General features: G+C 44.5%; 1 protein-coding gene across 1 annotated transcript in view; it reads left to right on the forward strand.

The window, feature by feature from the left end:
- Nucleotides 1–11,599, forward strand: part of CA10 (carbonic anhydrase 10) — a 452,569-nt gene extending 440,970 nt beyond the window's left edge. The window contains exons 7-9 of the mRNA XM_033091320.1: nucleotides 6,179–6,333; nucleotides 8,516–8,690; nucleotides 10,299–11,599. Of these exons, the coding sequence (XP_032947211.1) occupies nucleotides 6,179–6,333; nucleotides 8,516–8,690; nucleotides 10,299–10,321 (353 nt within the window). The 3' untranslated portion in view covers nucleotides 10,322–11,599. The remainder of the gene's footprint in view (nucleotides 1–6,178; nucleotides 6,334–8,515; nucleotides 8,691–10,298) is intronic.
- The last annotated feature ends 288 nt before the right edge of the window (nucleotides 11,600–11,887 follow it).

Raw genomic sequence — 11,887 nt, forward strand, 5'->3', positions numbered from 1 at the left:
TTTTTCTCATTGGCATTGTTCTCTTTGAATGGGAACTGCATAAGCAGGAAGCCAGGCAAAGTTAAATCTCATCAGTGGTCCACATCAGTAAATGCAATGCATTTAACAGAGGCTGTCATTAAAGCGCTGATTAAGGGAAGATTCCCCCATTGTGCAGTTCTAGGTATTTCATCATCGTGTTTCTCTTAAAAAAGAAAACAATTTTAAGCCAGCTTGGGAATTGTGTCTATGACTAAGAACTCAACGTGACATAATTGATAGACAGCAAGAGCATGTCATAAAGTCAGGAGCACAGCCATCAACTTCTACAGCCGTTTGAAAGAATAAAATTGGGCTGTAAATGGTGCATAAATATTCTGTCCTTATTGATTACCCAAGGGATTTTCTTGCGCTATAAAGATGTAGCCAACATATAAAACACTACAACACTCTCATACCAAAAATTTGACCTACTTAAGATAAACTTGTCTGTGTAAACTTGTTTCTGTTGAAGGGCATTTGGAAGTTTATAGATTTTTTTTTTTTGACCTGAAGATGACTTTAGCTATATCCAGAATAGTCTGGTGCCCCCAAGCAAGAGGTTACGTGACAGCCCTGAAGGAGGAGGAAGTTACTGGCGAAGCCACAATTAGAACTTAAACTTGAGTTAAGACTTCTTCTTGAAGTCTTCTATAAGCTATATTCTCCTAAGATAGATAAATGATAATGATAGATAGACTGATATAGAGATTGACAGATGATAGATAGATGACAGATAGATACATAGATAGATAGATACTTAGATAGATAGATAGATAGATAGATAGATAGATAGACCTCTCTTTAAAGCTAGCCATGAAAATTTATTTGAACTTCTGCCATCACTTCTCAGTAACTTCTTAAAGCAAGCAAGCAGAGGCAGGCGTGATCCCCCGGCTGGCCTCGGAGCTTCACCTCACATTTGTATTTCTCTACTCATAAAACGCTCTGACCTCCTCTGGATCTTTGCCACTCTTTCTACTGAATAGAGCCATGAGAGTTTGGAGAGCAGAATCCACTTGCCAGTGCATTAGTTCTTAGTCTCCTTTTGGTCTGCAGTGCCAAAGCAATTTTTTTCTGCAGGCTGCTGCATGAACGAGGTAGTCTGTGGGTGATAATAATTCCTGTCCTGATCAGCCATGGAAGACACCCCAGTGTTCCTTGACACTGGGACTGAAAACTGCTGGATTTGCCCATATTCTTTTCTTGGGTTCCACTGCTTCTATCCTGCCAAACACACCAAGCTGGTCTCCATAGGGAAAAAGAAGATGCAAAAAGGTAGCATGTGGTTCTCAAATTCCAATCCCTAAAAGATAAAACACTGATTTAATGGCCGGCTTTGAGGCAGAGTGGTCAGTCATGAGGACAAACCTTACAGGTTAAATAAATACACACCAATTACGTCAATGTAAAGACGTATGAGCGTTCAGGCGTGGTTGGTGTAGAAAGACAGTAATGCCATATGGAGACAGGCAACACTCTCAGTGGCACTCTGCTATCTTGGGGTGTGATTTATATGGAGTGCTGGTGGGCAGCATCCCTTCCAGCCTGTTAATGGTACAGACTGGAGCCTCAGAGAATTTTCTCCATCGTCTGACAGATACTTTTGCCTCTTCCTCCCTTAGTGTATGCCCAGCACCACCAGCAGGTGGAGCTGCTGGACAGAAACCCTCTCGTTCATGCATTCATTTAATCTCTATTTAGCATCCACTCAATAGTGGACCCCATGATGGGGCTTGGGGATTCACAGATAAAAGACGGAAACCCTTTTCCCAAAGGCTCAGTTTAGGGAGGACATTTTTAAAAAGTAAGTGATTGTTGGCAACCTAATTCAGTAAATATGGTGAAAAAGGAAGGCACCAAACCAGCTGAGGAGAGCCAGGCGGCCTCAGGGAGGTCAAGCAGGGGTTATCCTGGAGAAACTGGGCAAGGACACCCCAGGAAGGGTGGCGTGGCATCAATGCTACCCAGCATCACTGAGTACTTACCAGGCCTTGTGCCAAGTAATTGAAAAGCATGATCTTTGTTCCTCAGACAAGCCTCTCTCAGTCATTTCGGGGTGCTATAAGAAAATACCATACAAACACCAGACATTTACTTCTCACAGCTCTGGAGGCTGAAAGTCCAAGATCAGGGTGCCAGCATGGTTGAGTTCTGGGGTGAGAAGCCTCTTCTGGGTTTCAGAATTCTTGCTGTGTTCTCACATGGCAGAAAGAGGGTGAGAGAACCCCCTGAGTCCCTTTTATAGGAGCGCGAATGCCATTCATGGGGGCTCCACTCTCAAGACCTAATCACCTCCCCAAGGCCCCACTTCCTAAAATCATCACATTAAGGGTTAGGACATCAACATAGGAACTGGGGGGGACACACATGCAGTCCACTGTCTGGTCCTATCTGCATACAACAAATGTGGAAACTGAGGCTCAGATGGTCACCTGCATATCCAACGTCACCCGATGGGGAGCAGCAAAGTCAGCCCTCACGTTCACTCTCACATCTGAGTCCAAAGCTCATACCCTCCGCACTGGGTCTCTCCAAGTTCTGTAGTGAGAGGAAATAAAAAGGGCAAAGGGAAAAGTATGAGTGTTAGCGAGCTTCATGGACATAACATTAGGGAATGAGGATCGTGGGAGGGCGGAAGCTGCCCGCCTTCTCTGAGGATGAAGAGAAACTCCTGGCAGGACCGCAGTGGGCGGAGTCTGGGGCACCCTCAGAGCAATAGTGTTTTGCAAACATGCTGTTACCCTGCTGTGTGGCGTATCCATTCTGTTCATATCCGTGAACATAATGACCTTTTGCCTCTTGCTCCTAGCCTGTCCCCTCACACCACACACACACAAACACACACATACAAATCTTTTTTTCAAGTGTGGATGCGACACAGAAGCTCGTTTGAGTTTCAGAGAGACATAAATGTTCTTTTTTTTGTCCTCCAGTCATGCCTGGAATACCCCTCATTCTACTGCCTCCTTCCTTCCGTCCTACCTACAGCCCTGAATAAAATAAAGTACAATAATGGCAGCATGCTAGAGTACCCAGTATGCTCCGCGTGCAAGCTTGGTTAAACAAATCACAGTGACCTTTCGTAAAGATGTGCCCAATGCTTCCTTCGCTCATTCAATATGTTAATCCTCAAGCCAAAGCACCGTCAGAGTTGCAAATCTGATCCCACGACTCCCCTGCTTAAAACCCTTCAGTAGCTCCCCATTGCCTACGGGATGAAGCCCGAACTCCCCACAGCACAGAGAAGGGCCTTCTGGATGTGGCCAGTGTTCACCCTCCAGCCTCGTTTCTCACGACACCCTTCCCCCTGCATCGCGCCCACACTCCAGCTGTCCCTGGGCGTGCACTGCTCTGTACATAGCTCTCAGCTGTCCTTAGCTCTTCCTCTAGCGTGACTGCCTACAGTGCCCACCCCCTACCCCTGCCAGCCCCAACTGATTACCTCCTGTCATTCAAGACGCAGTTCAGAGCAGCTCCTCAGTTAATCCTCTCCCGAGTCCCGCCCCCTGGCAGAACTGACAACCTCTCAATGTACCCAGTGCACATACATATAACTGTCTTTGCTGCTCTTTGCTGCCTCCACATAATTACGTCCTGCTTGCCCAGGCCGAGCTTCGTGCCTGACACATGCTAGGGGATTAAGAAACAGAACCAAAAGATGGATACTCAACATAAGCTCTTTGCGTTGGTACCTGATCTAAATCTCGAGGACCATCACCTCATTGTGTGCTCCGGGCATTATGACTTTGTCACGGAAGAAGCATCTAACCACGTGGGCCAGAATGCAGCCTCATCTCAGCCGTGTTCCAATCATGGTGTCTCCCTTGGGCTTGTCCCGATTCCCTGATGTTGTGATGGAAAGGCAGAAACTTTTACATGGGAAGTGGAAGAAAGTCCTTTGTCCTAAGGTCGGTCTCCAGATCCGGCTTAGCCAATCTGTCTCTCTCGTAGGCACTGTATGGCAGAACCCTGGAGAGGTTCAGTTACTCCATCAGAGTAGTCGGAGGCCAAGAGGGGCTGTTTGGGATGGAGCAGACGAATGGTGCTTCTATTTACATCGTTCTAAACCACTAGCTCCATGGACTTCTTAATTAACAAGTGAAGGAACACTGAAGTTCAGCTTCCCTTGGCAGAGGTGGCTCTTTCTTATTAGAGAAATTTGAGCGAGGAATTTCTGGAGGAAGAGATGGGACAGGAAGGGGACCTTTGCCCAGAAGAACGGATTAGCAGCCTTAATGCTCAGGATCAGTAGATAGGTACAGGCCAGGCCAAGGTGCCCTTATCACCACCTGATATTACTCTACATATATTGACTTTGCCATTTGTTGTCTGTCTCTTCAACTAGAATGAGGGCAGGCACTGCATCCGTCTTGTTCACTGCTCTACCCCTGGAGCCCCACCCTGTGCCCTGGACAAAGAGGTACTTAGTGAACATTTGTTGAATGACCGCGGTCTGGAGGTCAGGAGAGCTGGGTTTCAGTCCCCACTCTGCAGTTACCAGCTAGCTCTGGGACCTGGGGCAGGTCACTCTACCTCTCTGATCTTCAGTGTCTTGTCCGTGAGGATATTATTATCTGCCTGAACAATCTCACTAAGTCACTATGAGTTTCCAGCTATATGTGCACAGTTCTAAACTTGAAAGATTGTATCAACCACTGAAGAGTTAGTCCTTTCCCACTGGGAGTTGAACACGTGGACTAGAGAACATGCATACGTCCAGGGGGCTGGAGGACCCAGTCTCATGCCTCAGCCAGCCAGGCTTTGGGTCCTTGCCAGGTGTTCTCCAGGCCTCTGGGATAGGCCATCATGGTGGACGCTCATGGCAAATCAGGGGTGCAAGACCTCTGGACACATAAATCTGGGATCACTTGGGTACAGAGGGCAATGGAAGCCATGAATGCAGATGGGCTACCCTACGATGAGAGAGTAGAGTGGGCAGTGAAAAAACAGCCTTGGCCTGATCCTCAGGAAATGCCCGCACTGAGAGAAGCAGGTAGAAAATCAGGAGTCAGCAAGCAACAGAACCCAAAAGGAAAGGGGCCAGGAAAATATGGTGATTCAGTAGCCAGGGGAAGAGAGCAAGAGTGTGCAAAACAAGGATTGAAGGGAGCAGAGAGTAGAGTAAGAGAGGTTCATTGCAATTTATTGAGATTTGAAAACTCCAGTACATTAGTTTCATAAAAATACAACCAATGCATTAAATGGAAAAAAAAATCAGAAGAAAAAAATATTAATGACAATTGTTTTAGATGATCTGTGTTATTATTGTCTTTTTTCTCTCTTTTCTCCATTGAGTCTGATATGTGCTTATGCCACTTTTATAATTGAAAAAGTAAATTTAATAATAAAAGATATATGAGTGTGATTACCTCAAGTAGGTGTAAGAGAAAAGGCTATCTGCTTGGGCCTGATGGAAAGGAGATCCACAAAAATGAAATCAGTTGTGGAACTTAACTGTTAAATCTCATGGTAGGATTTGGCCTGACTTACTTTTCTTTCTAAAACTATTTTCCTAATTTATTATTTTTTTTTTTAATTAAGCAATGTTAAGAAATAGGAATGGTGACCAGGCAATGTTTCCGCAGGGCCTGAGCCTTTAACAGTGCATTTCATTATGACTTTCATGCTGTGGGTCCCAGTCTCGGGGACCATAACCAAGTACTTGGCTCTTCCTGTGTCCTTGTGGTAGTTGAGATTTCTGTTCACCAAGACTCAGTGCCCCGTCCTGCAGGAAGAATGTGCTTCTTCTCATTCCTAACGTCGACCTTGGACACGTGACTTCTTTGGCTGTCAAAATGTATACAGAAGTGACATGCGCCACTTCTGGGCTGGGAGCTTTAAGAGCCAACATGTGTGTGACCATGCTTCTTCTCCTATCATTGCAACTTACAAGTGTCCAGATAGCAGCCACACTAAGAATCTGGGTCGCAGAGTGTGGGCAACAATGACATGGAAGAAGCCCTCGGCCAACCTAGAGTGGACATGTGAGCAAGAAATAAACCTTTATTGTTTAAAATGATTGAGATCTGGGGGACTGTTGTTACTGCAGCCTCTCCTGACAGATACAGTCTTTTGGAATCAGAAAAGGCGGGGGGAAATCAGCAATACCAGCACTTTCTCAAGAAACCTAATTCTTAAATCTTCTTTCCTTCTTTAGATGATGCATATTTACTACAGGGACTTAATATAGAGGAACTATATCCAGAGACCTCTAGTTTCATTACGTATGATGGGTCGATGACTATCCCACCCTGCTATGAGACAGCAAGTTGGATAATAATGAACAAACCTGTCTATATAACAAGGATGCAGGTGAGCTTCACTGTAGCCTTTTAGCTAATGGGAAGAGGATGTGAAGACTGGTTGCGTTTGTGGCATGACTGTTGTATTCGTTTGCTAGGACTGCTTTAACAAATTACCACAAACTTGGTGGCTTGAATAACAGAAATGCATTGTCTCACAGTTCAAGAGGATTTGAGCCCCAGATAGAGGTGTCAGCAGGGTTGATTCCTTCTGAGGGAGTGAGGAAGAATCTCTCCCATGCCTCTCCCCTGGTTTCTGACAGTCTTTGGTGTTACTTGGCTTATAGAAGCATCATCCCCACTCTGCCTTCATCTTCACATGGTATTCTCCCTCTGTCTAAATCCCCCTTTTGACAAGGACACCAGTCATATTGTATTAGGGCCCACCCCAATCAGTCAGATTAGGGTCTACCCCAATAACTTCATTTTAGCTAATTCCATCTGTAATGACCCTATTTCCAAATAAGGTCACATTCTGAGGTACTGTGGGGTTAGGACTTTAACTTTTGAATTGTGGGGTACACAATTCAACTCATCACACCTATGTTTAAAGAATCAACATCTGAAAAGGATAGCATGAACTAATTGTAGAAGCATCCGACCTGTCTACGTGAGAAAGGACAGCGGGGTTAGTTCCCAAAGTGTTCTCTAGAGATAATATTCAAAAACAAATGAGCAAAATGGATGACATGATCAAATATGTTTGAAAATCTGGGTTAAAGAAGAGTTCATTAGATTTCACTGTTGGGAGACTTCTCAGGCCTTTAAAGTGATAATACATATGTGGTCTCCAAGGGGAAACTATATGATAGGTAGCATTTCACAAACATATTTGAATGCGGAATTTATTTTAGAGTATCTCACAGGATTCCTTGTAAAGCTGGCTAGGATTCCTCAGAACTGGATGGGAACCAGGAGATCTAGCCTCTGAGGCCAGCTTTGCTCATGGCTCATCCTGTGCTCCTATGTGAAATAAATACTGCCCTGTATGATGAGGGGGTAAGTTACATGAACCTGTTCTAGCTCTGACATTCTGTGATTGTCAAAACTCAAAGGAAAGATGAACAAAGGAAGCAGAACCCATTCTCCTTCACAGGAAAGGTACAGTTGACCCTTGACAACATGGCTTGAACTGCACCGGTCCACTTATATGCAGATTTTCTCAATACATCCCTGTACTGTTTTTGATCTGTGATTGGGAGTCCACAGATATAGAGGAGGCAACTGCATGCATTGTTCTACACCATTTTATGTGGGAGACTTAAGCACCCATGGATTTGGGTTTCTGCAGGAGGTCCTCTAACGAATCCCCCATGGATATCAAGACACAACTAAGTTTTGGACGGAGTCAAATGTTACACACAGATTTTCAACAGCACAGAGGGTTGGCGCCTCTAACCCCCAAATTGTTCAAGGGTCAACTTACAACCCAGCAACAATGTGAATAATTTGAAGTCCCTGATCCTATCTATATTGATTAGGACTCTTGGTGACAAAGCAACCCCCTCCAGATAACTTAAACTTAGAAAAAGGATTCATTCAAGAAATACTGGCGCATCTTATGGAATTTTTTAAGATCTGAAATTGATGTCAGGAATTTGCTGGCATCCGAACCCCAGGAGCCCTTCATCGCTGCTCTGTACTGCACACTTGCTTTCTTCTTCTCTCCTGCTAGAGATGCTTCCTTTGCTGCTCAGTTCCGGGGTGGAACATGGCTGCAAATGTTTTAGTCCAGCTCCCGGTCCTGATTTCCCAGAAAAAGAATCAAACAAATCCAGCTTAATTTTGCCCTGACCCCTGGACCAATCACTGTAGTTTAGATAATACCCATGTGGGGGAGTACTTCTCTGAATTGTTGGGAATTATTGAACCATGGGGTGTAAGAGAAAGAGGCCCTGGAGAATACCTAGCAGGATTTCTTCCTTTGACAGATGGCATACATGAGGATAAAAGAAAGTAATTGATTTGTTCAGAGGCCTCCGTGAGCGACTGAGCAAGAAGTAAGGCTTCGCTCCATGCATGGAGGAACTGTGGGTCTCCAGCACAACTGAACCCACAGAACAAGGGTCTCCGAGGGGCTCATGTGTCCTTTCCCAGACAGCCTGTCTTGGCCACAGTCTACACAGTCTGACTTCTTCCCTCGTGCGTTTAAGAGGATGGGTGGATATCACAGCTGTTTCTCTCTCCCTCAGATGCATTCCTTACGCCTGCTCAGCCAGAATCAGCCATCTCAGATCTTTCTGAGCATGAGTGACAACTTCAGGCCTGTCCAGCCACTCAACAACCGCTGTATCCGCACCAACATCAACTTCAGTTTACAAGGGAAGGACTGTCCAAACAACCGAGCCCAGAAGCTTCAGTACAGAGGTGGGTGCCTGGCTCAGAGTAGCAGTTGACCCAAGCCAGAGCTCAGCCCTCCTGCTTAGACATGTTCTTAAAGGCCTGGCATTATAGGAATCCTGATTATAAGTGACAATTAAGGCAAGCCACCCTCCGCGTGCATGGTACCTTTCTGTTGGTAAAGCTGATAGGTTAGAGCTAGAGATAGAGATCAAACTGTAAAGCCCTTCTGGCTCAGGCAAAACAGCCTTTTTATTGCCATTTTACAGAGGAGCCCAGAGAGGTTGATTTTTTTTCAAGATTATGTGGTAGAACAGGACAGCTAGAAGAATTAGAGCCTTTTAGTTATGTGCACAATAGACCCTTCCCCCCAGAAGGTAAGCAAATACTCTGATGCCAGGCCACTGGACTCCAGTGAGGGAGTGTATGTGAATGCATCCTTTTCCAGTGCTATGTCCCTAGAAATGACAGTCATTCCCATTATAAGGGAGGGCCATTCCCTCTATCGGGATCATGCCTCCTGTAAGCCTCCGGTTCACACCCAGCCCTTTCGCTTCCCTTCTATACACGAAGTATCTACTGATCATTACAGTAAACCCTCAACATAGAAAGGAAGATGGAGGCAGAATGGCGTCACGGAGCTGCCCTTGACCCAGAGTCAGGATGCTCAAGTTTCAGGCCTGGTTCTGTTACCACCAAACCATGCAGACCCAGCCAAGGCATTTACCCTTCTAGAGCTGGCTTCTTTCATGACAGTCCCTATACCAGCTACTTCAGTGAGGAATGAATAAAGCCTGGATGGAGAAGCTCTTTGTAGCAATAATGTGCTGCTCAAATATGGGGGCTGTGGATGTTACCAGGCAGCTTTTAGAAGCCACTACCCCTGCTGCCCCTTGGTCCCCCACTTCATCTCTCCTACTTGCCCCACATTTCTTTCTTTCTTTTTTCTCTCTCAGACACATGCAAAGTGCCCAAACCATAATTTTCTGTTCCCTTCCAGCTAGAACTACTAGACAAATAAATACTCAGCTCGTTCACTGAGCCTTATCTTTATTCAACTATTTATTGTACACCTACTATGTGCCAGGCATTTTGCTTGGAGATGAGGATACAGTGTGATGAAGACAGATATGACCCCAATCATACAGAGCTTACAGTCTAGAGAAGGGGTAGGCCAACTTGTTCTGTAAAGGGCCAGATGGTAAATATTTCAGGATTTGTGAGCCATACAGTCTGCCACACTCTGATGTTGTGTAAAAGAGGCCATAGATAATATGTAAATGAATGGGTAGAGCTGTGTTTTAACAAAAGTATTTACAAAAACAGATCACAGGCTGGATTTGACCTGGAGGTTGTCATTTACTCACCCCTGGTCTAGAGCAGAACTTTTGTGCCACAGTAAAAATATTCTATATCTGCATTGTCCAGTATGGTAGCTACTATCCATATGTGGCTATTGAATGTTTGAAGTGTGGCTAGTACAATGATGCAACTAAAGTATTTACAAGTAAGCAGTCATTTATAGAACTGCCCCTTCCCCTTTGAAGTAAGAGTCCCAAACTCTGTGCAAATTAATTCAGTTATGCCTCATTTTGTGTCGTGTGTGTATGTGTGTTTCTTTCTGTCTCTTTCCAGTAAATGAATGGCTCCTCAAATAGGGAAATAGGCCAAGAAGAATCCCATCTCAACGAAATGCTACAACAGTGAATTGACGTAACCTAGGATGTCCCCTTCTTTCTTCTCTCTCCTCCCCTCCCTTGATCAAGCCTCATTTACTCTTTGGACTGGCCCTTTCTTCATGAAAAGTGTCTGCAAAACCATGGCAGAGGAACATAACTCTTATACACAAACACACACACACACACACACACACACACACACGCAAACATATCTACACACTCACAGTCTCCAAGATGGGAAGTCAAGTTTCAGAATCAAAAGGCTCATTCATAAGAGGTCTTAGAAGAAAATAACCAGTTAACCTGATTACGATTTTGATACTGTTTTCCTGAACTAATAAATCTACCCAATGAGACTTTTCAGCCTTTGTACATACAAAATTCTTCCAAAAGAGAGAGGAGAAAAAAAACAGCTCCGACGGCATCAAGCAGACTTTGTTCTTTGCATCAAGTAATCTCAGATAGCGTCCTAAGATCCTTTGAGGATGCTGGTGACAGGTGAACTAGAACAAAGTTGGCCAAGGACACTTATTTCTAGATTATGATTCTTCTGTTTACTCAACAATTCAAAAAAAAAAAAGGACAGACATTGAAGAGATACACATTGTATATATACATATATCTATCACTGCAGACTATAAAGAAATTGAATTATTTCCCCTTTGTCACATATCTGTAGTAGGATTTGCCAAGATCAGAATTGATCCATTTGCTGTTTCTTGTTTTCCAAAGGTCATACATTGTGTTTGGTTATTGTTAACAGCTCAATAAATGTGTTTAACGAGTTAATTTTATTTTTCTGGCTTTGGTCTGGTCTCCTTCCTTACAGGCTAAGCCCTGGCTCCATGCAACTGCATTCTTTGATTTTACTTGTTCCTTCATCTACATGTTTTGTTCATTTGCAGCCAGTTTTTACTGAGTTTGTGGCAATCAGGAATGCATTTGCTAAGCAAGTATAACTTTAATTCCACTCCATGGCTCGATCATTCATACGAGGTGAGCTTCAGCCTGAGATAGCAGGCGACAGATTTATTGCGTTTCAAAACTGCCATTCTCCCGATCCCCACCCCCTGTGATGCTCCCTTGAAGGAATGCACTTTGCCTTGTAAATTCCTGGGAAAGGGGTGTCTTTTCTCTCCAGGTGCAGCTGGATCTCACAAAGTACAAACGAATGCCTTTCTTTTCTTGTTTATAATGGTCACTCACTGTGTTTGGTTACTGTCAAGAAATCAATAAATGTGTTTAACAAGTTACCCATGTCTGAGTTTATTGAGGAGGATGCTCCCTGCTGAAGCCTCTGAGTCCTGCTGCGTCCACGAGCGATTGCATTAATGGCCGGCAGGGCAGCTAGAGCCACCAAAACAGCCCGTCTGTCCGTTCCCAGAGCCAGATAATTAATACCCTGTTGAGAAAACATAAAGGCTTATCTGCTGGAAGGGAAGACTTGGATGTTCGTTCGGTGACGAAATTAAAAATAACTTTCATCTCTCCTTTTTATCACAAGAGGGAAAGCACCAGCATGTAGAGTCTGTGCAACTGGAAATA

The sequence above is a fragment of the Rhinolophus ferrumequinum genome, chromosome 21 (genome assembly GCF_004115265.2).
Source record: "Rhinolophus ferrumequinum isolate MPI-CBG mRhiFer1 chromosome 21, mRhiFer1_v1.p, whole genome shotgun sequence".
NCBI lineage: Eukaryota > Metazoa > Chordata > Mammalia > Chiroptera > Rhinolophidae > Rhinolophus > Rhinolophus ferrumequinum.